Source organism: Sminthopsis crassicaudata, chromosome 3, assembly GCF_048593235.1.
Source record: "Sminthopsis crassicaudata isolate SCR6 chromosome 3, ASM4859323v1, whole genome shotgun sequence".
NCBI lineage: Eukaryota > Metazoa > Chordata > Mammalia > Dasyuromorphia > Dasyuridae > Sminthopsis > Sminthopsis crassicaudata.
In genome coordinates this window covers 231,647,234-231,675,086 of record NC_133619.1, presented here as the reverse complement: position 1 = coordinate 231,675,086, position 27,853 = coordinate 231,647,234, and the positions used below count along the sequence as shown (strand labels likewise).

The 27,853-nt window shown below is 33.3% G+C and overlaps 1 protein-coding gene across 2 annotated transcripts in view; it reads right to left on the bottom strand.

The window, feature by feature from the left end:
* Positions 1–27,853, bottom strand: part of NLGN4X (neuroligin 4 X-linked) — a 454,011-nt gene that overhangs the window by 323,461 nt on the left and 102,697 nt on the right. For both annotated transcript variants that reach the window (XM_074300200.1, XM_074300201.1), the window contains exon 3: positions 25,002–25,802. In XM_074300200.1, coding sequence (XP_074156301.1) covers positions 25,002–25,473 — 472 coding nt within the window. In that variant the 5' untranslated portion in view covers positions 25,474–25,802. The remainder of the gene's footprint in view (positions 1–25,001; positions 25,803–27,853) is intronic.

Sequence of the window (27,853 nt, the reverse complement as noted above, 5' to 3'; positions counted from 1 at the left end):
AAGAAACTAAAAAAGAAAATATAATAAATATTCCTGCTTAAATTTTTCAAAGTAACTGTGCATATTCTTCTTAATATTCTAGATTACTGGGGCTGTTGTTTTAAGGTACTCTTTCAAGAAAAATTACTTGATGTTTGATTTCCATAAATCATAATAGCTAGAAATCCTTTCATAGAAGCAGCATCAAAATAATAAAGGTTAGGAATTAATCAAAAGAGATTAATAATCTGTGTCCCATTCAGTTGAAACCTCCCACTTTGTAAAGCCATTTTCAGAATGGAGCCACCATAAATTGATTGTCTTTAAATATCTCTTTAAGCTGAGCTGCCTAGAACTGAGTTAGAAATATGTTACTTATGGAAAATTGGTAAACACATGCAAAGTATCACTGTGATATAGATATGCTATTAATTTAAATTTTAATTATTTTAATATTAAACAAATTTTATTTATTTAAATTATATTAGGTATGATTTCTTATAAAGTCCGGGTTAGCTTTCTTGAGGTTTCAGGGTCAGCCAGAGTCAGGATAAGCAAAAATCCTTGGTCTTTAGAGGGAGAATTAAAGGAGATGGACAAAATTGCCACAAGATCTCCAACCACATATGCCTCCTTCAATTTCTACATGAGTTAGTGCACTGGATGTTTGCAATGAATTATAGAATTTTTAGGTATAAAGTGTACTAAATACAGGATATTAAATTAAAAGTCAAATATTAAACTATCTTCTTTATTATTTCATTTTGAAAATACAATACATTAAATATGTTTAGAAGAATTGGACATGTTTAATCTATATTAGATTACTTACTGTCTAGGAGGTGGGGTGGGAGGAAGGGAGAGAGAAAAATTTGAAATCCAAAGTTTTGAAAGAGTGAATGTTGAAAACTATCTTTGCATGTATTTTGAAAATAAAAAGCTATTATTTAAACAAAGGAAAAGAAAATACACCACAGTAAGAAGCAATAGCATAAAGCTGAATATCTGTATAGTATAGCCATTTTATTTGTGTATCCTGTATTCACATTGCTTCTTCTACTTTCCCTGAGCAAAATCTCAATTCCCACTCTCATAATTTTAAAACAAAACTACCAGGCCTCATAACAATGACTAATATTTTCCAATGCTTTCAGACTCTAATGCTCTATGAATCCTGCAATTTTTCAAAGAGGGAAGCACATTCATGCCATCTTTTTTCAGAAAAATACAGGACCATATCACTCATGTGTGTATTTCCCAATCTGTTTATAACATAATTAATGAACATAGGAAAACAAAGATTCTTATCTCTCCCAATTATCTCACAGCATGTCAACATAATCCAAATATCACAATCAAAACAACTGATTCATATGGCATCAGAACGAACTACTTAAGAAGTGTCAAAATTAGAAGTTTCCAGAAAGTTCCATTTCTATTTGGAAAGTTAGAATTTTGCAATAAATCAAACCATTTTGCATGATGTGAAGGTTGCCAAACATTACCACATTCTTCTAACCTCAAAGACTCAAGGTAATGGAAAATAAAATAGACATATTTTGAGGGGTAAGTGGGAATAAGATAAATAATATATAAACTGATAGGCCCTACAGCATGACTATACATATGCCCAATGGTAAAGAATGGGGGAAAAGGTGGTGATTTTTAAAAATGGAGTGGAGGGCACTAATCAATTTCACATACTTAGAGAGATAGGATTTTTATGCCAGAATGAAGCCTTGGAATATCATCCAACTCAATAATTTGTTTCTCACATGTCAAAACTGAAACTTAATGAACTACAAGGAAGAAAAGAATTGGCTGATCAGTACTAATGAGGAAAGAATGATCCGTTTCAATACTGATATATTCCTGGGTTTGCCTGATCTGTACTGCCTTGAAGCACCTTTCTCTTGCTATTCTAATAGCCCCAGGATAACATTATCCTTCCATTCTAGTAGGCTCTACACAGCTTTGAACTATGATACCAATATCTTAGCAAGGTACAGATACAACCCTTGGCAGTTAGCACAGCCTAACTTGGCATAAAGATGGAATTTAAATGTGCAAACAGTCAAAAGAATATTTAATTGTTCATTTCCATATTTGGATGGCATGGTGATGAAATAAGTAGTTAGTCATTGTGCAAACAAGTAGCTAGTTAAAGGTGTGATGCTAGAAATTCCACCCTTGTTTCATTTATGTGGGCATTAAAGAAAGTGAGAACAGCTCAACCAAAATGAGTACTTATTTTATCTTGAATGACATTTCATAATAACTTGCATTTTTGCAAAAAAAATATATTAAAGGCAATTTACAATTATATGATTTTTTTTCCTGTTTCTCATAGTACTTTAAAACCTCTGAACTAGTCAAATTAAGTAGCATTTTCTACATTAGAAAATTCAGACAGAGACATAAGTGGAAGAAATAAACACAGTTTGGGCAGTACCATTATTTTTTCCAGTCTCTGATAAAAATTTTACTCATCTTTGATTCCTGCATCTCTTCTATTCTTCACATGTGTCCTGTGTCAAATAGACATGCATTCTTTCTTTCAAATATCTTGGCCTTTCCTTTTGCTTTCAATTTTTGTTGTTGCTTCTTTAGGCTAAGATAAATTCACTTCACACCATTCACTGTTACCTTCATGTTTTTTCCCTGACTCTAATCCTCTCTGAATCTAACTTCCATTTCAGTTTTCATCAAATATTTGAATCATTTCAGTTCTTTTCCAAAGAGCCCACATTTTCTCCTTACTGCCTACAGCACAAGTTGAACAACTCTGCTAAGATTTATCAGACTTCTAAAATGTGGTTCCACATAAATTTGCAAGTTTGTGCCACACTGCACTCTAACATGGTTTCTTCTCTCTTTTTAGGTTAATTTCTCTGTCTTCAACAAGCATCATCATTTTAATCATTTTTATATTTTTGCTCATATTGCTTCACATTGATTTTTGAAACAACTGGCTGCTTTTGATGAAATGTCAATTCTACTAAAAGTTAAACTTGTTGGGGCAGAGCCAAGATGGTGGAGAAGGCACATGCAACTCTTTAAACCCCTCTAATACCCTCATTACCAATTTTTAAAATCAGCTTCAAAAATAGAGCTAGACTGTTAAGGTTCATGAAGATTGGAAGTACAACAACTCACCAGCAGAAGATAATCTGGAATATCGCCAGAAAAGGTTTGTCCTGAGTGGCAGGAACAGATTGGCGCAGGCAGGGGAGGGGGCGGCCTCTAGGGTTGGAAGGTTTACATAAGAGCTCTCTGCCATACCCTGACTGCTTTGCTTTGGTCACAGAATAGTGGACCAGCAGAGAAATTAGAGCCTAGGGTAGAGGGTACTCTGAGGGATGCGAGAGCCTAACAGGATCTGGCTGTGCCCACCCAGGACTGGAAGTGACTCAGTGCAGACCCAATAACACAGCTCTTCAATGGCATTCTGCAGCTAGGGGCTCTTGTTGGGGGGGGGGCAGTCAAAGTTGTGACTGCCCCAAAACCTGCACAGCAGGGGCATAGCCCAGGGCAGCTTATCATCTACACAGTGTGGGGCTCAGCCTAGGGTAGTGGAATTTCCCCAGCTTGACTATGGTCCCCAGGCAGAGACAATTCTGGTGCCTTGAGGGATAGGGCAACTGTTAATACTCAAAGCCAGCTTTTGTGGGGGGGGGGCAGTGATACTTTTGCTGCTTACTCTCTAGCCCCAAGACAGTCACTAATCCTCACAGCGGGGCTCCTCACAAGGCACTTACACAGCCTGGCCTAGTCACTTCCAGTTAGGAGCTCTTCCCAGAGCACTCCCACAGCTTGGCCACTCTTAGCAGCCCATTGAGAAGACAGCTAATATCCATATACCCATCCTTGCTCTGCAGAGGAAGCTGGTAACCTCATTGACCTGAAGGCAAAATGAGTAAAAAAATCAAGAGGATGATTGATAGCTTCTATACAGAAAGAGAGCAGGTTCTCAACCCCAAGGAGATTAATAGCAAACAGTCTCCAGACAATACCCCAAATAATGCTCTCCTAAGAAGAGACAATTAAAAATCTCAAAAGAGAGTTAGAAGAAAAATGAGAAAGGAAAGAGAAGCTATGCAAGAGAGTAACAACTTCCTGAAATGTGAATTGGAAAAGGTAAACAACTTCTTGAAATGTGAATTGGAAAGGTAAACAACTTCCTGAAAAGTGAATTGAAAAAGGTAAAAATTCACAGGAAGTGCAGGGAAACAAAATTTGTGAATTGAAAAAGGTAAAGAAATCACAGGAAAGTAGGATTTGTGAACTGGAAAAGATAAAGAATTCCCAAGAAAGTAGGATTTGTGATTTGGAAAAAGAAAATAACTCACTAAAAAAAAACCCAAAATACAGTGAAATGGAAAAAAAAATTCCATAGAGCAAAGCAATTGATTTAAAAAATCAATTGGATAAAAACAAAAAGAAGCAAAAAAAGTAATGAAGAAAATAACTCATTAAAAATCAGAACTGAACAAATAGAAATGAATGATTGATTGAGATATCAAGAATCAGTCAAGCAAAACCAAAAAAAAAAAAAAAGAAAAACTGGAGAAAAATGTCAAATATCTACTTGGAAAAATGACAGATCTGGAAAATAGATATAGGACAAATAATCTGAGGATTATTGGACATCCCGAAAATTATGATGAAAAAAAAGAGCCTAGATATTATTTTACTGTTATATTATTATTATATTTTACATTATTATACTATTTTATATATATGTATATATACATACATATACATATAAATATATATAATACTATTATACTATTTTAAATCATCAAAGAGAACCGCCCAGATGTAGTAGAATCAGAAGGTAAAATAGGCGTTGAAAGAATTCATCGAACACCTGAAAAAGACCCTAAAAAAAGAAAAAACCTCCACAGAATATTGTGGCCTAATTTCAGAACCATCAGACTAAGGAAAAAAACATTACAAGCAGTCAGGAAAAAACAATTCAAATACCAGGTTGCCACAATAAGGGTCACTCAAGATCTGGCTGCCTTCACATTAAAGAATTGAAGGGCCTGGAATCTGATATTCCAAAAGGCAAAAGAAAATGGAATGCAGCCAAGAATAAACTACACAGCTAAGCTGAGCTTTTTCTTCCTTGGAAGAAGATGGGCATTTCATGAAACAGATGAATTCCATTTGTTTCTAAGGAAAAAACCAGATCTAAACAAAAAATGTGATTTCCAACAATAGGACTCAAGAGAAGCAAAAAAAAGTAAAAGGAACTCTTGAGAACTATATTTCTGTTGTGGATATACATTAAGACCACAAGCATAATTTGATTTTACTGATATAAGATAAAAAAGGAAAGTAGAAATGAAAAGGGGTTAGTGTCAGAAAAAGGGAAAAGGGGAGATAAAAGAGGGAAACTACATCCCACAAAGAGGCAAAGAAAAACCTATCATGTCCGAGGGAATTTAGAGAGGGGAACGAACATTGTGTGAATCTTGCTTTCATCAGAATTGGCTCAAAGAGAAAATAATTGACATATTGTTTTACAGAGAATTCTCTCTCACCTAATTAAAAAGGGGGAGAGAAAAAGGGAAAAGGAAAAGATTAATAAGAAAAGTGTACAAGAAAGGGGAAGGGATTTAAAGGGAGGAGAGAGGAATACTAAAGAAGAAAGGCTGTGTAATGCAAGCGGGGACTATAAGTTTAATACTGGGGAAGGGATTCAGGGGGGGCAAGGGAAAAACCCAGCATAATCTGGGGATGATATGACGGCAGGAAATACAGAATTAGTCACTGTTAAAATGTGAATATGAATGGGATGAACTCTGCCATTAAGCAGAGGCCAATAGCAGACTGGATCAAAAGTCAGAACCCTACAGTAAGTTGTTTGCAGGAAAAACATTTAAAGCAAGTAGACACATAAAGAGTAAAGATTAAAAGGCTGGAGCAGAATCTATTATGCTTCAGGTGAAATTAAAAAAAGCAGGGGCAGCCATCCTTATCTCAGATCAAATAAAAGCAAAAATTGATCTAATCAAAAGAGATAAGGAAGGAAACTACATCTTGCTAAAGGGTAGCATAGACAATGAAGCAATATCAGTACTAAATATATATGCACCAAGTGCTATAGCATCTAACTTCCTAAAGGAGAAATTAAGAGAGTTGCAAGAAGAAATAGACAACAAAACTATAATAGTGGGAGATCTCAAACTTGCACTCTCAGAATTAGATAAATCAAACCACAAAACAAAAAAGAAATAAATTAAAGAGGTAAATAGAATATTAAAAATAATTAGGTATGATAGATCTTTGAAGAAAACTGAATGGTGACAGAAAGGAGTATAATTTCTTTCAGCAGTTCATGGAACCTATACAAAAATCATAAAGATCTCAAAATTAAATGCAGGAAGACAGAAATAGTAAATGCTTTCTTTTCAGATCAAGATGCAATAAAGACTTCATTCAACAAAAAAATTAGGGGTAGATAGACCAAAAGTAATTGGAAACTAAATAATCTCATCTTACAGAATGACTGGGTGAAACAACAGATTATAGACACAATTAATAATTTCACCCAAGATAATGACAACGATGAGACATCATACCAAAATTTGTGGGATGCACCCAAAGTGATAATAAGGGGAAATTTTATACGTTTAGAGGCTTACTTGAATAAAAGAGAGAAAGAGTAGATCAATGAATTGGGCTTGCAACTTAAAAAGCTAGAAAAAGACCAAATTAAAACCCCCCAATCAAATACTAAACTTGAAATTCTTTTTTTTATTATTATTTTTTATTTTTTTATTCATTTTTCCAAATTATCCCCTCCCTCCCTCCACTCCCTCCCCCCGATGGCAGGTAATCCCATACATTTTACATGTGTTACAATATAACCTAGATACAATATATGTGTATAAATACCATTTTCTTGTTGCACATTAATTATTAGCTTCCGAAGGTATAAGTAACCTGGGTAGATAGACAGTAGTGCTAACAATTTACATTCACTTCCCAGTGTTCCTTTTCTGGGTATAGTTATTTCTGTCCATCATTGATCAATTGGAAGTGTAAACTTGAAATTCTAAAATTAAAAAGAGAAATTAATAATATTGAAAATAAAAAAAAAACTATTGAACTAATAAATAAAACTAAGTTGGTTTTATGAAAAAACAATTAAAATAGATAAAAATTTGATAAATCAGATTAGAAAAAGGAGAAAGGAAAATCAAATTGTTACTCTTAAAAATGAAAAGGGGGAACTTTCCACCACGGACAAGGAAATTAGAGAAATAATAAGGAGTTACTTTGCCCAACTTTATGCCAATAAATTTGATAACCTAAGTGAAATGGATGACTAACTCCAAAAATATAGGCTTCCAAGATTAATAGAGGAAGAAGTAAATTCCTTAAATAGTCCCATTTCAGAAAAAGAAATAGAACAAGCTATTAATCAGCTCCCTAAGGAAAAATCTCCAGGACCAGATGGATTTACATTTCAAGTCTACAAAACATTCAAAGAAAAATTAGCCCCATTCTATATAAACTATTTGAAAAAATAGGGACTTCTGGCCAAGATGGCGGCATGGAGGCAGACAGCTGCTTGAGCTCCGTGTTTTCTCTCAGGACTTCCTTCATGACAAGCCTTGGAATTAATGCTTGACCAGAAAAGAAACCCACAAATAATCACCAACAGAAGACATCCTTGAAATTTGCCAGATAAGGTCTGTGTTTGCTCAGGGGAGAGGATGAACAGACTAGGCACAGACTGAGGGCAGGCAGGGAGACTGAGGCAGGCAACTCACACAGCTCAGACCAGAGGGGGGAGGAGTGTTATCTCCTCCGTTTCTGTGAAAATACTTTTACCCCAGTGTGGATGTTCCGTCTTGGCAGCAAGCCAGGAGCAGCAGAAAAGGTATAAATACCAGAGGTAAAGAATAAAACCCTGGAAAGCTAGCGTCTTGGGACCAGCCACATACACCCCCACCAGGAGTGACTCAGCATATTCTCAGAGCCTCAGAGCATAGATGCAGCACAGCCATTGCTGTCCTGTTAGTGCTTCGCTGCTATGTCCCCCAGTCTGTAGAGGAAGCCCAGTAATACCATCCAGCCCCATTTCCCCACCCAAAATATACCAATTTTTTCTCTTGTCAATTTGTTTTCTTTGATTCCCGCTCTGACAAAATGAACAAAAAATTTAAAAGGGCTCTAACTATTGACAGCTTCTTTATGGAGAGAGAGCAGACTTCAAACCCTGAGGAGACTAAAAGCAGATTGTCTCCAGAGGAATCCCCTAAGGGGGATATGATCTGCTCCTCAATGTATAAGATTCTCATAGAGGAAATCCAAAAAACTCTCACAAGAGAGCTAGAAGAGAAATGGGAAAGGAAAGGGAAGCTTAGCAAGAGAGTCTGGAGAAGTCATCCCAAGCATTTAAAGACAGAATGGATAAAGAAAACAAATCACTGAGAAATAAAATTAGTGAGTTGGAAAAAGAAAACAGCTCTCTAAAAAAATAAAATGGATGAAATGGAAAAAATTCCATAGAAGAAAAAAATGCACTTAAAACCTCAATTGGACAATTACAAAAAGATATAAAAAAAGTGAGTGAAGAAAATACATCATTGAAAATTAGACTCGAACAAGTACACATGAATGACTCAAGGAGAAACCAAGAAGTAGTCAAGCAAAACCAGAAAAACAAAACAATTGAAAAGAATGTCAAGTACCTTATTGGAAAGACAACAGACCTGGAAAACAGATCCAAGAGAGACAATTTGAGAATAATCAGACTCCCTGAAAAATGTGAGGAAAAAAAGAGCCTTGAGACTATTTTCCAGGAAATTATCAAAGAGAACTGCCCAGATGTTTTGGAAACAGAGGGTAAAATAGACATTGAAAAAATTCATAGATCACCTACTGAAAGGGATCCTAAAATCAAAACGCCAAGAAATATACTGGCCAAGTTCAAGAACCATCAGACAAAGGAAAAAAAATATTGGAAGCTGCTAGAAAAAAGCAATTCAGATATGGAGGAGCCACAATAAGGATAACCCTGGATCTAGCAGGGTCCACATTAAAAGAACGAAGGGCCTAGAATATGATATTCCAAAAGGCTAAGGAACTTGGTATGCAGCCAAGAATAACTTACCCAGAAAAAATGAGCATCATTTTCCAGGGAAGAAAATGGACATTTAACAAAATAAATGAATTCCATCAATTCTTGATGAAAAAACCAGATCTACACAAAATGTTTGATCTTCAAATACAGAACTCAAGAGATTTCTAAAAAGGTAAAAAGAAATCTTGAGAACAATATTTCTGCCATAAAGATATGTAAGGAACACATGTATAATCTGTCCTAGAAACTAGAGGTGGAAAGGAAATTATATCATAAAAAGGGTAAAATGGTGATACTACATCTCATGAAGAGGCAAAGGTAACCTACTATATCTGAGAGAAAGAAAAGAGGGGATGAACATAGTGTGTATCCATAAACATATTCGATTTATGGTGAAACTTCTTCCACTTCATTGAAAAGTGAGAGGGAAGGAGTAAGCTAAGGGGAAGGCAAAACAGAAATTGTGAGAAAAAGGGGTAAAATAGGAAAAGGAACTTTAAGGTGGGGGAAGGTTACTAAAAAGTGAGGGCTGTGAAAAGCAAGTGGTGTTCACAAGTTTAATACTGGATAGAGGGGTAAGAGGGAAGGAAAGGAGAAAAGCAGAAGCAGGGGTTAACAGGATGGCAAGCGATATATAATTAGTCATTCTAACCATAAATGTGAATGAGGTAAACTCCCTCATAAAGAGGAAGCAGTTAGCAGACTGGATTAAAAGCCAGAATCCTACTATATGTTGTTTACAGGAAATAGGGTGATACATTCAAAATAAAAGTAAAAGGGTGGAGCAGAATCTATTATGCATCAGGTGAAGCCAAAAAAGCAGAAGTAGCCATCCTCATCTCAGATCAAGCAAAAACAAAAATTGATCTAATTAAAAGAGATAAGGAAGGGCATTATATCATGCTAAAGGGTAGCATGGATAATGAAGCAGTATTAATATTAAACATATATTGCACCAAGTGGATGCAGCATCTAAATTCTTAAAAGAGAAATTAAGAGAGCTGCAAAAAGAAATGGACAGCAAAAGTATAGTAGTGGGAGATCTCAACCTTGCACTCTCAGAATTAGATAAATCAAACCACAAAATAAAGAAGAAAGAAGTCAAATAGGTAAATAGAATACTAGAAAAGTTTGATATGATAGATCTTTGGCCAAAGCTAAATGGAGACAGAAAGGAGTACACTTTCTTCTCAGCAGTTCATGGAACCTATACAAAAATTGATCATATACTAGGACATAAAAACCTCAAAATCAAATGCAATAAGGCAGAAATAGTAAATGCATTCTTTTCAGACCACAATTCAAGGAAAATTACATTTAATAAAAACCCAGGGGAAAATAGACCAAAAAACAATTGGAAACTAAATAATCTTATACTAAAGAATGATTGGGTAAAACAGCAAATCTTAGACATAATTAATAACTTTACCCAAGAAAATGACAATAATGAGACATCATACCAAAATTTGAGGGATACAGCCAAAGCAGTAATAAGGAGAAGTTTTATATCTCTATAGGCCTACTTGCATAAAATAGAGAAAGAGAAGGTCAACAAACTGGGTTTACAGCTAAAAATGCTAGAAAAGGAACAAATTAAAAAGCCCCAGACAAACACAAAACTTGAAATTCTAAAAATAAAAGGAGAGATTAATAAAATTGAAAGTAAAACAACTATTGAATTAATTAATAAAACTAAGAGTTGTTTCTATGAAAAAAACCAACAAAATAGACCAACCCTTAGTAAATCTGATTAAAAAAAGGAAAGATAAAAAGCAAATTGTTAGTCTTGAAAATGGAAAGGGAGAACTCATCACTAATGAAGAGGAAATTAGAACAATATTTAGGAGCTACTTTGCTCAACTTTATGCCAATAAATTCGATAACTTAAATGAAATGGAAGAATACCTTCAAAAATATAGTTTGCCCAGATTAAAAGAGGAAGAAGTAATCTAAATAGTCCCATCTCAGAAAAAGAAATAGAACAAGCTATTAACCAACTTCCTAAGAAAAAATCCCCAGGACCAGATGGATTTACCAAACATTTAAAGAACAACTAACTCCAATGCTATATAAACTATTTGAAAAAATAGGGATTGAAGGAGTCCTACCTTTTATGACACAGACATGGTACAGATACCTAAACCAGGTATGCTGAAAACAGAGAAAGAAAATTATAGACCAATGTCCCTAATGAAATATTGATGCTAAAATCTTAAATAAAATATTAACAAAAAGACTACAGAAAACAATCCCCAGGATAATACACTATGACCAAGTGGGATTATAGCAGGAATACTGGGCTGGTTCAATATTAGGAAAACTATTAGCATAATCGACTATATCAATAACCAAATTAACAAAAACCATATGATCATATCAACAGATGCAGAAAAAGCATTTGATAAAATCCAACATCCATTCCTCATAAAAACACTTGAGAGGATAGGAATAAATAGACTATTCCTTAAAATAATAAGGAGCATATATTTAAAACCGTCAGTAAACATCATATGTAATGGCGATAAACTGGAACCTTTCCCAGTAAGATCAGGGTTGAAACAAGGTTGCCCACTATCACCATTACTATTCAATATAGTACTAGAAATGCTAGCCTCGGCAATGAGCCGAGAAAGAGATTCAAGGAATTAGAGTAGGTTATGAGGAAATCAAACTATCACTCTTTGCAGATGACATGATGGTATACTGAGAGAACCCCAAAGACTCTGCTAAAAGCTATTAGAAATAATTCAGAACTTTAGCAAAGTTGCAGAATACAAAATAAATGCACATAAATCCTCAGCATTTTTATACATTACCAACACAATCCAACAGCAAGAGATACAAAGAGAAATTCCATTCAAAATAACAGTCGATAGAATAAAGTATTTGGAAATATATCTACCAAAGGAAAGTCAGGAATTATATGAGCAAAATTACAAAACACTTGCCACAAAAATAAAGTCAGATCTAAATAATTGGAAAGACATTAAGTGCTCTTGGATAGGCCGAGCAAATATAATCAAGATGACAATACTCCCTAAACGAATCTATTTATTTAGTGCTATACCAATCAGATTCCCAAGAAACTATTTTAATGACCTAGAAAAAATAACAACAAAATTCATATGGAAGAAAAAAGGTCGAGAATTTCAAGGGAAGTAATGGAAAAAAAAAAATCAAATAAAGGTGGCCTAGCTGTACCTGATCTGGAACTATATTATAAAGCAGCAGTCACCAAAACCATTCGGTATTGGCTAAGAAATAGACTAGTTGATCAGTGGAGTAAGTTAGGTTCACAGGGCAAGATGGTGAATAAAAATAACAATCTAGTGTTTGACAAACCCAAAGATCCCAACTTTTGGGATAAGAATTCATTATTTGACAAAAACTGTTGGGATAACTGGAAATTAATATGGCAGAAACTAGGCATGGACCCACATTTAACACCACATACTAAGATAAGATCAAAATGGGTCCATGATTTAGGCATAAAGAATGAGATCATAAATAAATTAGAGGAACATAAGATAGTTTATCTCTCAGACTTGTGGAGAAGGAAGGAATTGTGACCAAAGGAGAACTAGAGATCATTATTGATCACAAAATAGAAAATTTTGAATACATCAAATTAAAAAGCGTTTGTACAAATAAAACCAATGCAAGCAAGATAAGAAGGGAAGTAACAAATTGGGAAAACATTTTTACAGTTAAAGGTTCTGATAAAGGCCTCATCTCCAAAATATACAGAGAATTGACTCTAATTTATAAGAAATCAAGCCATTCTCTAATTGATAAATGGTCAAAGGATATGCACAATTTTCAGATGATGAAATTGAAACTATTTCAACTCATATGAAAGAGTGTTCCAAATCACTATTGATCAGAGAAATGCAAATTAAGATAACTCTGATATACCACTACATACCTGTCAGATTGAATAAGATGACAGGAACAAATAATGATGAATGTTGGAGGGGATATGGGAAAACTGGGACACTGATGCATTGTTGGTGGAGTTGTGAAAGAATCCAAACATTCTAGAGAACAATCTGGAATTAATGCCCAAAAAATTATCAAACTGTGCATACCCTTTGATCCAGCAGTGCTACTACTGGGCTTATATGCCAAGGAAATACTAAAGAAGGGAAAGGGACCCATATGTGCCAAAATGTTTGTGGCAGCCCTTTTTGTAGTGGTCAGAAACTGGAAAATGAACAGATTCCCATCAATTGGAGAATGGTTGGGTAAATTATGGTATATGAATGTTATGGAATATTATTATTCTGTAAGAAATGACCAACAGGATGAATACAGAGAGGCTTGGTGAGACTTATATTAACTGATGCTGAGTGAAACGAGCAGAACTAGGAGATCATTATACACTTCAACAATGATACTGTATGAGGATCTATTCTGATGGAAGTGGATATCTTCAACATAGAGAAGAGCTAATCCAATTCTAGTTGATCAATGATGGACAGAATCAGCTACACCCAGCAAAGGAACACTGGGAAATGAGTGTAAACTGTTAGAATTTTTTGTTTTTCTCCACAGATCATTTTTACCTTCCGAATCCAATTCTTCCTTTGCAACAACAACAACAAAATTTGGTTCTGCACATATATATTATACCTAAGATATACTATAACACATTTAATATGTATGGGAATGCCTGTCATCTAGGGGTGGGGGTGGAGGGAAGGAGGGGAAAAATTCGGAACAGAAGGGAGTATAAGGGATAATGTTGTAAAAAAATTACCTATGCATATCTACTGTCAAAAATGTTATAATTGTAAAATTAATAAAAAAAAGAAAGAAAAGAAAAAATAGGGAATGGAGGAGTCCTACCAAATTCCTTTTATGACACATTCATGTTACTGATACCTACATCAGGTAGGTTGAAAACAGAGAAAGAAAACTATAGACCAATCTCCCTAATGAATATTGATGCTAAAATCTTAAATAAGATATTTTCAAAAAAGACTACAGAAAATCATCCCCAGGATAATACACTATTACCAAATGGGATTTATACCAGGAATGCAGTGTTGATTCAATATTAGGGAAACTATCAGTATAATTGGCCATATTAATGACAAATTAATAAAAAACATGTGTTCATCTCAATAGATGCAGAAAAAGCATTTGATAAAATCCAACATCTATTCCTATTAAAAACACTTGAGAGTATAGGAATAAATGGACTTTTCCTTAAAATAATCAATAGCATCTATTTAAAACCATCAGTAAGCATCATTTGTAATGGGGATAAATTGCAATCATTCCCAGTAACAGCAGGAGTGAAACAAGGTTGCCCACTATCACCATTACTATTCAATATTATATTAGAAATGCTAGCTTTGGCAATAAGAGTTGAGAAAGAGATTAAAGGAATTATAGTAGGTAATGAGTAAACCAAATTATCGCTCTTTGCTGATGATATGATGGTATACTTAGAGAACCCCAGAGATTCTACTAAAAAGCTATTAGAATAATTCACACCTTTAGCAAAGTTGCAGGATACAAAATAAATCCACATAAATCATCAGCATTCTTCTATATCACTAACAAAATCCAACAGTTAGAGTTACAAAGAGAAATTCCATTTAAAGTAACTATGGATGGTAAAACATATTTAGGAATCTACATATTTAGGAATCTATCCTAGGGAAAATCAGAAACTATATGAGCAAAACTACAAAACACTTTCTACACAAATTGTCAGATCTAACCAATTGGAAAAATATTAAATGCTCTTGGCTAGAGCAAGCAAATATAATATAGATGACAATACTGCCTAAACTAATCTATTTATTTAGCACTATACCAATCAGACTCCCAAAAAAACTATTTTGATGACCTAGAAAAAAATAACAACAAAGTTCATATGGAAAAACAAAAGGTCAAGAATTTCAAGAGAATTAATGAAAAAAAAATCAAATGAAGGTGGCCTAACTGTACCAGATCTAAAATTATATTATAAAGCAGCAGTTACCAAAACCATTTGTTATGGCTAAGAAATAGACTAGTTGATCAGTGGAATAGCCTGGGTTCAGAGGACAAAATAATCAATACCTTCAATAATCTAGTGTTTGACAAACTCAAAGACCTGAGCTTTTGGGATAAGAACTCAATGTTTGATAAAAATTGCTGGGATAATTGGAAATTAATATGGCAGAAATGAGGTATTGACCCACACTTAACACTGTACACCAAGATCAGGTCAAAATGGGTTCATGACCTAGGCATAAAGAATAAGATTATAAATAAATTAGAGGAACATAGAATAGTTTACTTCTCAGACCTGTGGAAAAGGAATGAGTTTATGTCTAAAGAAGAACTAGAGATCATTATTGATCATAAACTAGAAATTTTTGATCATATCAAATTGAAAAGTTTTTGTACAAACAAAACTGATGCAGATAAGATTAGAAGGGAAACAATAAACTGGGAAAACATTTTTATAGTCAAAGGTTCTAATAAAGGCCTCATTTCCAAAATATATAGAGAATCGACTAATTTATGAGAAATCAAGCCATTCTCCAGTTGATAAATGGTCAAAGGAAATGAACAGAAAATACTCAGATGAAGAAATTGAACCTATTTCTAGACATGTGAAAAGATGCTTCCAGTCATTATTAATTAGAGAAATGTAAATTAAGACAACTCTGAGATACCACTACACACTTGTCAGATTGGCTAGAATGACAGGGAAAGATAATGCACAATGTTGGAGGGGATGTACGAAAACAGGGACATTGATACATTGCTAGTGGAATTGTGAATACATCCAGCCATTCTGGAGAGCAATTTGAGACTATGCTTAAAAAGTTATCAAACTGTGCATACCCTTTGACCCAGCAGTGTGACTACTGGGCTTATATCCCAAAGAGATCTTAAAGAAGGGAAAGGGACCTGTATATGCAAGAATGTTTTTGGCAGTCCTCTTTGTAGTGGCCAGAAACTGGAAACTAAGTGGATCTCCATCAACTGGAGAATGGTTAAATAAATTGTGGTATATGAATATTATGGAATATTATTGTTCTGTAAGAAATGATCAACAGGATGATTTCAGATAGGTCTGGAGAGACTTACATGAACTGGTGCTGAGTGAAATGAGCAGGACCAAGAGATCATTATATATTTCAACAACAATACTATATGATGATCAATTCTGATGGATGTGGCCATCTTCAACAATGAGATGAACCAAATCAATTCCAGTAGAGCAGTATTGAACTGAACCAGCTACACCCAGTGAAAGAACTCTGGGAGATGTCTATGAATCACTACATGAATTCCCAGTTCCTCTATTTTTGTCTACCTGTGTTTTTGATTTCCTTCACAGGCTAATTGTCCAATATTTCAAAGTCTGACTCTTTTTGTACAGCAAAACAACTGTTTGGACATGTATACATATATTGTATTTAATTTATACTTTAACATATTTAACATGTATTGGTCAATCTGCCATCTGGGGTGAAAGAAGGAGGGGAAAAATTGGAATAAAAGGTTTGGCAATTGTCAATGCTGTAGAATTATCCATGCATATATCTGTTAAATAAAAACTATAATTTTAAAAAAGTTAAATATATCTTGGTTTTAATTTATATTTTAGTCTGGTATCAAGAAACACAAGTCGATAGAAGACAAAAGACCCAGGGTTACAACCAAGAATTAACTACTCAGCAAGATTCAGAATCATCTTTCAGGAGAGATGAAGGAGCATCAATGAAACAAGAGACTCTAATCATTTCTACTGAAAAAAAAAACAGAAATAAATAGAAATTTTAATTTATAAACACAGGACTCAAGAGAATCATAGAAAGCTAAACAGTGAAAAAAAATATATATTTGTCATTTAAAGTTTGATCTGTTTACATCACTAAATGGGAAAATACCTATAATTCTTGAGAGTCATTGTCAGTAGGCAGAAAGGGGGAGGGGGGGGCATCACCAAGACTGCAGGTGTAGTTGTGAAAGGACTTTTATGTGATGATATCAAAGAAAAAGGTGATGGTAAAATCTATCCTGGAAAAAGATAGAAAGGGAGATCTAATAGGGGAAAATGAGGTTAACATGAAGAGGTAAAAAAGACCTAGTACAATCTAGGGAAAGAAGGGAGGGTGATGAGTATTGTCTCAAGCTTGATCTCATAAGTTAGGCTCTAAGAGTAAATAACTTAATCATCCAGTCTGGCATAGAAATTCATCTAATCCTATAAAGAAGTATGAGGAAATAAAAGAAAAAAGAGAGGGAGACAGGATAGAAGGCAGAAACACCAGGGAAAAAGGTAAGAGAAAGGGGGAAAGATTGGGTTTGTCTCAAACTATTGAGGTAGTGGGAAGGGTGGATTAAAAAAAACACTATCAAAAAGAGTGGGGAGGGGTGATGGGAGATAAGGTAGAGGATGGCATGAGTAAAAAAGAAGCACTAGTAAGAGAAGAAGAAGGAGTGATAAGAGATAAGATAGTGGGTGAGGTGGGGAAAAACACAGGATTAAGAACAGGTTGCAAAGAGAGAACAAAAGCACACACATGGAAGAAAATAGGACACAGGGAACTACAGAGCTGGTAATCATAACTGTGACTGAATGGGATGAACTCTCCCATAAAACAGACATAAATAGCAGAGTGTATTTTAAAAAATAGAATCCTCAGTATGTTGTTTACAAGAAACACAACTGACACAGAGAGACATATACAGAATAAAGGTAAAAGGCTGGAACAGAATTTATTATGCTTCATGGGATAGCAACTCTGATCTCAGATAAAATACAAGTGAAAATAAAACTTTATACAAGGGATAAGGAAGGAAAGCAGGTCTTGATAAAGGGTACTATAAATAATGATGTAGTAATGATACTAAATGTGTATGCACCAAGTGGTAGAGCAAGAAAATTCCTAGAGAAGATTTTAAGCCAGTTATAGGAAGAAATAGACAGCAAAGCTATATTAGTGGGAGACCTCACCCTTCACCTCTCAGAATCAGAAAAATCTAACTACAAAGTAAATAAGAAAGAAACTAGGGAGATTCATAGGATCCTAGAAAACCTGATATGATATGATAGATATGATATGATAGATTACTAAGAAATTGAATAGGAAGAGAAAAGGATGCACCTTTTCCTCAGCAGTACATGGCACCTACACAAAAACTAAACATATATTAGGGCATAAAAATCTCACAATGAAATGCAGAAAACCAGAAGTTGTAAATGCTTCCTTTTCAGACCACAATGCAATAAATATTATATTCAATAAAAGCCAAGAAAAGATGGACTAAATACAAATTGGAAACTTTTAAAAAATCTAATTCTAAAGAATAACTGGGTCAAACAACAAATCACTAAAACAACCCATAATTTCATTGAAGAGAATGATAATAATGAGACAATATACCAAAACCTATGGGATGCAGCCAAAACAGTTCTTATGGAAAAATTTATATCTCTGAATAGCTACACAAATAAAATAGAGAAAAAGAAGATTAATGAATTAGGTATGCAACTATAAAAGCTAGAAAAAGAACAAATTAAAAACCTCCAATTAAGCATCAAATTTGAAATTCAAAGGAAAGGTTAATAAAATAGAAACTATGAAAACTATTGAACTAATAAATAAAACTAAGAGTTGTTTTTATGAAAAAAAAAAACACAACAAATTAGATAAACCTTTGATTAACTGCATCAGAAAAATGAAAGAAAAAATCATTATCACCAGCATGAAATATGAAAAAGGGTGAACTTGTCACCAAATGAAAAAGAAAATAAAAAATAATTAGGAGCTATTTTGCTCAGCTGTATGGCAGCAAATATGGCATTCTAAATGAAATAGATGAATACTTATAAAAATAAAAATTGTCTAGGTTAACAGAAGAGCAAATAAATTAGTTAAATAGTCCCATTTTAGAAAAAGAAATCAAACAAGTAATTAATGAACTCCCCAAGGGAAAAAAAAAAAACATCTACCAAACATTTAAAGATCAATTATGAAAATTATCAACTATGAAAACTATTTGGAAAGATAGGTAAAGAAGGAGCACTGTCAAATTCCTTCTATGACACAAGAATATCAATGGTACCTAAACCAGGAAGAGCCAAAAAAGAGAAAGAAATTACAGACCAATCTCCTTAATGAATATCAATGCAAAAAATTTAAATTAAATATTAGCAAAACAATTATAGCAACTTATCAGTAGGGTAACATATTATTACCAAGTGGGATTTGTACCAAGAAAGCAGGCCTGGTTCAATATCAGGAAAACTGCTACTATAATCAACCATATCAAGGTCAAAACCAATAGAAATCATATGATACTCTCAATCGATGCAGAAAAAGCTTTTTAACAAAATACAGCACCCATTGCTATTAAAAACATTATAGAGCATAGGGATAAAAAGATCTTTCCTTAAAACAATAAGAAGTATCTTTCTAAATTCTACAGCAAGCACTATTTGTAATGGAGAAAAGCTGAATGCATTCCCAATAAGACTGGTGGTGAAACAAGGATGCCTATTATCATCACTATTATTTAACATTGTGCTAGAAATGTTGGCTTTAGCAACAAGGGAAAAAAAGAAATTAAAGAAATTAGAATAGGCATTGAAGAAATAAAACTATCACTCTTTGCATATGATATGATGGTATACTCAAAGAATCATAGAAAATCATACAAAAACCTACTGGAAATAATTCACAGCTTTAGTAAAATTGCAGAATATAAAATAAAATAAAATCATCAGCATTTCCATAATTTACTGACAAAGACCATCGGCAAGAGATAAAAGGGAAATTTCACTTAAAATTAGTATAGACAAAATAAAATATTTGGGGTCCACCCGCCAAGAAAAGTCCAAAAAGTTTATGAACACAATTACAAAACGCTTCTCACACAAATAAAGTCAGATCTAAGCAATTGGAAAAATGTCAAATGTTCATGTCTTGGCTGAGCTAATATTATAAAAATGACAATTGTGTGAAAATTGGTCTACTTGTTTATTGTCAAACCAATCAACTGCCAAAACATTATTTTATATAACTAGAAAAATAATGACAAAATTCATCTGGAAGAACAAAAGGTCAAGAAATCAAGGGAATTAATAAAAATAAAAAATAAAAAGGATGATGGAGTAGCAGTACCAAACCTAAAATTATATTATAAAACATCAGTCATCAAAACAATTGTTACTGTCTAAGAAATAGAATGGTGGATCAGTGGAATAGATTGAATACATATGACATAATAATCAAAGCCTATATCAAGGTAGTATTTGGTAAACTCCCAAAGTCCAGCTTCTGGAATAAGAACTCATTATTTGACAAAAATTGCTGGGAAAACTGGAAAATAATATGTCAGAAACTTGGCTTAGATCTACATCTCAGATCCCTTATCAAAATAAGGTAAAACTGGATACATGATTTGGGTATAAAGGAAGATACCATAAGCAAATCAGGAGAACAAGGGATAATTTACGTATACGATCTTTGGAGAATGAAAGAATTTATGACCAAAAAAGAATTAGGAGACATTATGAAAGATAAAGTGGACAATTTTGATTACATTAAATTAAAAGTTTTTGCATCAACAAAACCAACATACAGATTAAAAGGGAAGTACAAAGCTGGGAAAAAAATCTTTACAGCCAATATTTTTAACAAAGATCTCATTTCTAAGATACATAAAGAACTGTCAAATTATAAGAATACAAGTCATTCCCCAATTGATAATTTATCAAAGGCTATGAACAGACAATTTTCAGATGATGAAATTAAAGCCACTATAGTGGTGAAAAAAATGCTCTAAATCACTATTGATTTAGCAATGTAAAATCAAACAATTCTGAAGTTCTACCTCACACTCTGATTGGCTAAGATGACAAAAAAAAGATAACAATAAGTGTGGAATGTGGGAAAACTGGGACACCAATGCATTGTTGGTAGAGTTGTGAACTGATCCAATCATTCTGGAGAGCAATCTCGTACTATACCCAAAGGGACATAAAACTGCACCTACCCTTTGATCCAGCAATGCCATTACTGAGTCTGTATCCTAAGGAAATCATAAAGGAGGGAAACGAATGCACATGTGCAAAAAATGTTTTATAGCAGAGTCTTTTTATGTTAGTAAAAAAATTGGAAAATGATAGATGCCCATCAATTGGGGAATGGCTGAACAAGTTATGATGTATGAAGATAATCGAATATTATTGTTCTATAAGAAATGATCAGCAGGATGATTTAGAATAGGCCTCAAAAGATTTACATGAACTGATGCTGAGTGAAACAAGAAGAACCAGGAATAGATTGTTCACTATTACAGCAGGAATGTGTGTGGATCAACTATGAAAGACTTCATTCTTGTCAGTGGTTCAATGATTCAAAGCAATTCCAATCAACATTAGACAGAAAATGCCATCTGTATCCAGAAAAAGAACTAAGGAAAGTAAATGTAAAATCAAAACATGCTATATTTACTTCTATTTTTTTCTTGCTTTTTTATGCTTTTGCTCTAATTTTTCTCTCAATATGAGTCATACAGTAATGTACTTTAAAAATAAATAAAACAAAATTTATAAGGCAAAAAAATAGAAGTTTATGTATATTTTCAATGAAGTGATATTTAGTAAATAATTTCAATAATTTTAGATGTATGGATTCAGGCAATGTAAGTATATGATTCCACAAAATAAAGCAGATAAGTAGAATCAATGTATTTCAAACTCACATTTGGAATCTCATTCTACTTGGCATTAGAACTCATATTTTATCAAATTTTCAAAATTAATTTTTAAGTTTCCTATTACTTTTCTGGGTATATAATATATTCCACTTATAAGAAAACAAATGTGCACATTTTTAATATGGAAAACTTCAAGCCAGAATTATTTGTACACATTAGAAAATTAAGTAGAAATTTGGCATTCATCAAAGTGATCTGATAAATTTGGAAGCAAAATTATTTAGGCCTCCAAAGAGAATTTTTGGCTTCAATTTTTTTCATATTAATTAAAATATTTCTAAATTTCAACTTCACCTTGACCTGAAGGAACAAATCACTACATCACATCATATCTATATATGGTCAATGAATCAGCTGAAGTTCAATCAATTCCATATTTTGGAGGTGTATTTATGGTTATTGCCTCTCCTCATGGCCTGTTCTAATGCTTGTCATGATTCTTTTTCATAGCATGAGTATTAATTTTTTTTCTTCTCAAGTTATTTGCAAATAGAACACAAGGTCAAGTAAGAACTACCAAGATGGAAAAGCTGCAAAAGTAATTGAGAATATATTATATATCTGTTGAACAAGGAAATTCCTCAATAATTCATTTCAATTCAATAAGTATTTATATGTATCAGGCACAATGCTACTGGTTGGGAACCAAAGGTAAAAAATGAAAAGCAGTTCCTGTTCTTGATGAGTTTACATTCTCTTGGGAGATATAAAAAGTATCAAAAGTTGGATATGCATATGTTAGAGGATAAAATCATAGACCCTTAAAAACTTTGACAAGATGTATAATGGTTAATTAGCACATAATCAATCCATAACTATATAGTAGTGTTCCTTCTTGGCTCTTAGGAGAACAGAAATAATCAATATAGTCATCCAATGATCTGTATCATTCAATCAGAAATAGTTTCACAGCCCTTAAAACTCATTTGCCTAAATTACTGTTACAACACACAGCTTCAGATTTTCACTTATACAAATCCACTAGCGGGATGTCTTCTAACTTCTAGCCTTCCCTTATTATATTGTTGAATTGTCTATTAAGATCAAATGAGGCAATGGACATGAGAGCAGTTTGAAAAACAAAAGTTATACAGAAATGTAATGTTATTATGATTGTGTTTAAGCTACTACTTTACTTGGCAATAGTTTTTCTTTAATTTTTTACTACTTGCAAAATGCGATTTACTGCTTAACAATGAAAGGACCTATACCCTCTATGATTTTTATCCTCTAACACCACATAAAAATATGTTACTACAAAGAGTTATTGATTGGTTTTCCCATACATTTTATTTTGATTAAATGACAATAAAGCAGCTCATGGAACTAGGTAGCATAATTTAGGCACCTTAGTACCTAATGTTAGCTTTATGGAATAACTAGTTTACATGGAGATTCATTTTAGATATAATTTGAGTCTTTTTTTCAGGCCATCTTCTTCCCCTTCTTTAAAGAGAGAAACCATGACCCAGAAGGCTTCTGAAATAAGAGCTCTAATTGGTTTTGGGTGCTGTTGTCCATCTTTTTTATACATGCACAAAACAGCCACTGAGAGATTTTTTAACAAATAAAGACAGCTTTGGCACACTGTCCTTAAGAGCTCCAAATGTGAATTTAACTCCTTGAGTCATTTTCAGGCCTAGACTTCACAACCTAATTCTGTGGTCTGTCTCCATAACAACACTAATAACTTATGCCAGACCAGAGTCAGATAATGGACTGGAGTCTGTTTAATCTGATTTGATGGGCCCCTCTTTGTAAGCTCTGGTGACACATTTTTAGGTCTGTTTTTTGTTGCATTTTGTTCAGACTGCCTTATTAGCTGTTATGCAGGCAGTAATCAAAATGCATGAGGCTAGATGTTCAGTTATCTACAAAGTAGATAAAATTGTGGCGCTCACTGAGTTAATACAATTGTTCATTTCAGACACTAATCCTAAGTCTTCTAAAATAGAATTTCAAACTAAAGAGAGAAAGGAACAGACACACAAAACAGGAAAGATATGCCCTAAGCAGTGGATAATGTCCATCACTACTGAAATATACTTATTTTAAACCCAAGAATATTTAATCTTATACCTTATCCTTGCCCCTTGTCTAAGTATAACTTCTATATGTAGACAATACCAAACGATATTATTAGGTGATAACTCTCAATACTCTATTCTGCAAAGATATTTTAATTGAATAGGTATATTGGTATGAAAATTATTAGCCAGATGTACTGCACACTAGTTTTCTTACAATTTTGTAGTCTTATTTCACAGGTTGTGAAAGTCATTTTTACAAGTAAAACAGACATTTTGCTGCATACTAAATAGGAAATGGACATCTGGTTTCATTGAAATAGGAAACTCCCCAAGCCAATAGAAATCAGCACCATTCCTGAAACAAAGCATAGAGAGTAATCTAGCCCACTGAGACTTGTCTAGGGTTACAGAGCTAGTATGTGGCAGAACTACAATTTAAAACTATGTCTTTCTGGCTCTACTGATAACTATTGATCCATTACACTACTAACTCTTTACTACCCAAATCTGCTCCTAAGTTTATCAGCTTCTAAATAAAATGAATTAAAAATAAATAAAAAAGGAATTACAACATTATGTTATGGAAATGGTCACTAGATTATGTATTGCATCCATTGTACTCTTTATCTGATGAAAATATGATTTATGGCTATTGATTTTTCCTCCAAAAACAGCCATAAGTAATAAAAATCTTAAAAAAGGAAACAATACTAAAAAAAGAAGTACCCTAAAATTTTGTAGTTTCAGAGTGAGCCTAAGAAAATCCTGTCTTTATTACTCATCTAATTAGTTTCCATTATTTACAAATAATTCTTGGTCTAATACTGTGGTGAATTCTCACACAAAGCTCCCCCTGCCTACAAATAGAAGATATAATTTCATAAGAAGAGATAGGAATTCAAAGATATCCCCAGCCTAACACTGTACTCTGCACACAGCAGGCATATGACAAATATTCATTGAATGAGTGAAAAAATGGATAAATGAATAAATTAGTATGCTTATATCTGATAAGTGTGAAAACAAATCAAGGGGTTGTAATAGGAAACAATATAATGGAACTTTGGGAAAATCTTCAATCAAAGATATTTTCCTTCCCCCTTACTTTAGTTGGTCTGCTAATAGTCTTGTCTCCATGAAGTACTCACCATCCTCCGTTGGAACATAGATGTTTAAGTACAGGCAGTCTTCGTTCTGATCTTGCACGTAGGTCATCAAAGTATCCAAATTAGCAGTAAACCAGATGGGGAGCATATCATGAAGTAGTGACCTCTCATCCAGGTGCTGAGGGCAAACAGCAGCAAATTGGGTGGCATTTCGAACCCCTGTCCAAGAGGATGGAGGCTCTGGGGGCTGAAATCGCCTCTCCCCAGTGGGAGGAGAAGCATAGGGTACACCTAAATATTGTTCCACTGGACCAAGAATCTCATTTGGCAAAGGTGTTCTTAGGCCACGGATTTTGCCATAATTTGTGGTTACCACTGGATATTGTGCTTGGCTGTCAATAAGTGTAAACCTTATTGCAAGTGCTGTTATCCACAGAAGGAAATTGGAGTTCAACATGACACAAACTGGAGTGAAGAATAAAGGAAGCCATAACAGTCCCTTTGGCCTCGACATTGTTTACATCAACATCAGAAAATCTCTGTCTTCCACACCCAGAAGAATACAAAACCAGTCCTCAAAATGAGAAAACTTTTTAGAGAGTAAGAGGTCTAGAGCTAAGGGACTGCTCAAAAGCCTCTGAGACCTGTCATGGACACATTCCAATACTAAGAAAAAACAAGGTTGTTAATGATTTTACAACCCATTTCTAGAGTACAATCCTTTAATTCCAGTAGCTATTTCCTCCGCATAGGATGTTGAAATGATGTGGTGAACATCAGTAATCATTTACTTTCACAAGGACAATGACTCCCATTCGCTGATGCAAAGGCACAGATGCCAATCTATGAAAGAAGAAAGAACATAAAATTAAAATGAAAAATGTAGGAAAATTTGAAGAATTTTCCACTATCTTCATAGAACTGCCCACTGTCCAAATTTGCCTTACCAATAATAGTGATATCTTCTGATTTCACTACACTCTTATGACTGGTCTGTAACTAGGACCAAAAACCAGCAACAATAACAACCACCACCACCACCACAACAAAAACACATTACTTCTCCAAATTAAAGAAGCAAATAACCTTTTTTATGAGGAATGAACAATAATTTTTTTTCTTTATTAAAAACTGAAAAGTATACTCACTTGGACTTTCTGGATAGTAATTAACAATTAAGAATAGGTTGACTTTATATCTTTATTCAGATGCTTTATAGAAATATTTCAAATTATGTTTTAAAAATTCATAGTAAATTATTTTCACATACCTACTAGGCTATAAAAGATACTTTTATTTTTATATTTTTCTGAAAAATTCTACTCCCCATATGTTTGGAATTTTTAAGTAACAAAATATTAAATTGATTGATTTGTTTATGTTTTCTTATTCATATATTTATCTATTTATTCATTTAATTATTCATCAGTATTTTTATTTTTGTCCAGACTTTTTATTTCATTGGTGTAGGGAATTTCTGATATGAAACATACAAGTGTGATGCAGATTGCTTTCTCTCTGTAGTTTACAGTCTTAAACAGTTACCAAAAAGCCAAGTTACCTAAGGTCATAGAATATTTATTAGATGCAAACTTGAATCAAAATTTTTACTGTATACTATGCTATACTGTGATTTATGTTTAGTACATTCTCTATAGGTGAATAATTACTGTAAATGATGCCCTTTCATCCAAGAGAGGAAAGAAATTCCCAAGAATTATCAAAAATCAACAAGTATTTATTAAGCACTTACTAAATGCCAGCCACTGTTCTGGGTGCTGGGGTAAGTGCTGGGGATACCAATATAAAATTTTATTAAATAAGCCCTACTCTCAAGGAATTTATAGGAGATTTTAAATGCAATGTTCTAAAGATTGTGAAGTCAAGTATAAATATAAAACTTGAAACTAATGTGGAATATTAGGGAGTTTTTATATCTAAAATATTAGGTATTTTATTTTTATGAAAGATGTACATTAGAATAGAAAGGAAAAGCTTTGCTGTTTTCCTTTGTTTCTTCTTTGCAGAGTAGCAATATAGTTTTTTGGAGGAGAATGATTTTTTACATCTGATAGTAATTACAGCATTTAAGTAAGTTAAATAAATATTCATTTAAACATATTAAAAGCTTTGGAAATAGGGGGAAATTATAGAGAAAATAGCTGATAGTTTTAGTCTAGTTATTTTTGTTTTCTATTTGATAAAACATTTGGGATTCTGCCATAAGTAGATAAAGCCTGTAGATGGTTAAGACAGCCAAAAGAGAATCAGGTGATGACATTATGCTTGGATGAATCAATATCCTTGAAAGTCCCTAGGCTTGCTAATCAACCAGTCCTTCCTTCAAGGCATTTTGTACATAAAAGATATGACATCACTTACATTTTAAAGGTTCAATTCACATTTTCAATAGATCAGAAACAAACACATCAGTGAACTGAATTTGCATAATTAAATAATGGACTTAAAAAAAATAGCCCATGTTTTTGAAACCAAATCTTAATATATATATATATATATATATATATATATATGCATTAGAGCATTTGAGACTATTCCTCACTATATATAGATGTTTCTATGTGGTATATTTTAAAATGCATGCATTTGATAGAAAAGGAGCAGAAACATGAGCTAAAAAAGAAAGCAAATTCCACATAAAAATTTGAATATTGCCAAAATTGGTTAACTCTTATGGATGTTTCCTCAAATATATACTCAAAATTGCATAAACTAAAAAAGATGCACGATTATTATTAAATAACTTTGCCTTGTTCTCTATTATATGAACTATTACATAAACTAAGTGACATTCAAATCATGAACTTGAAAAGTTGTGTTATTTTTTGTATTCATTTCATTGTCAGTCTGACCAAATGGCAGATTTCTTCCAA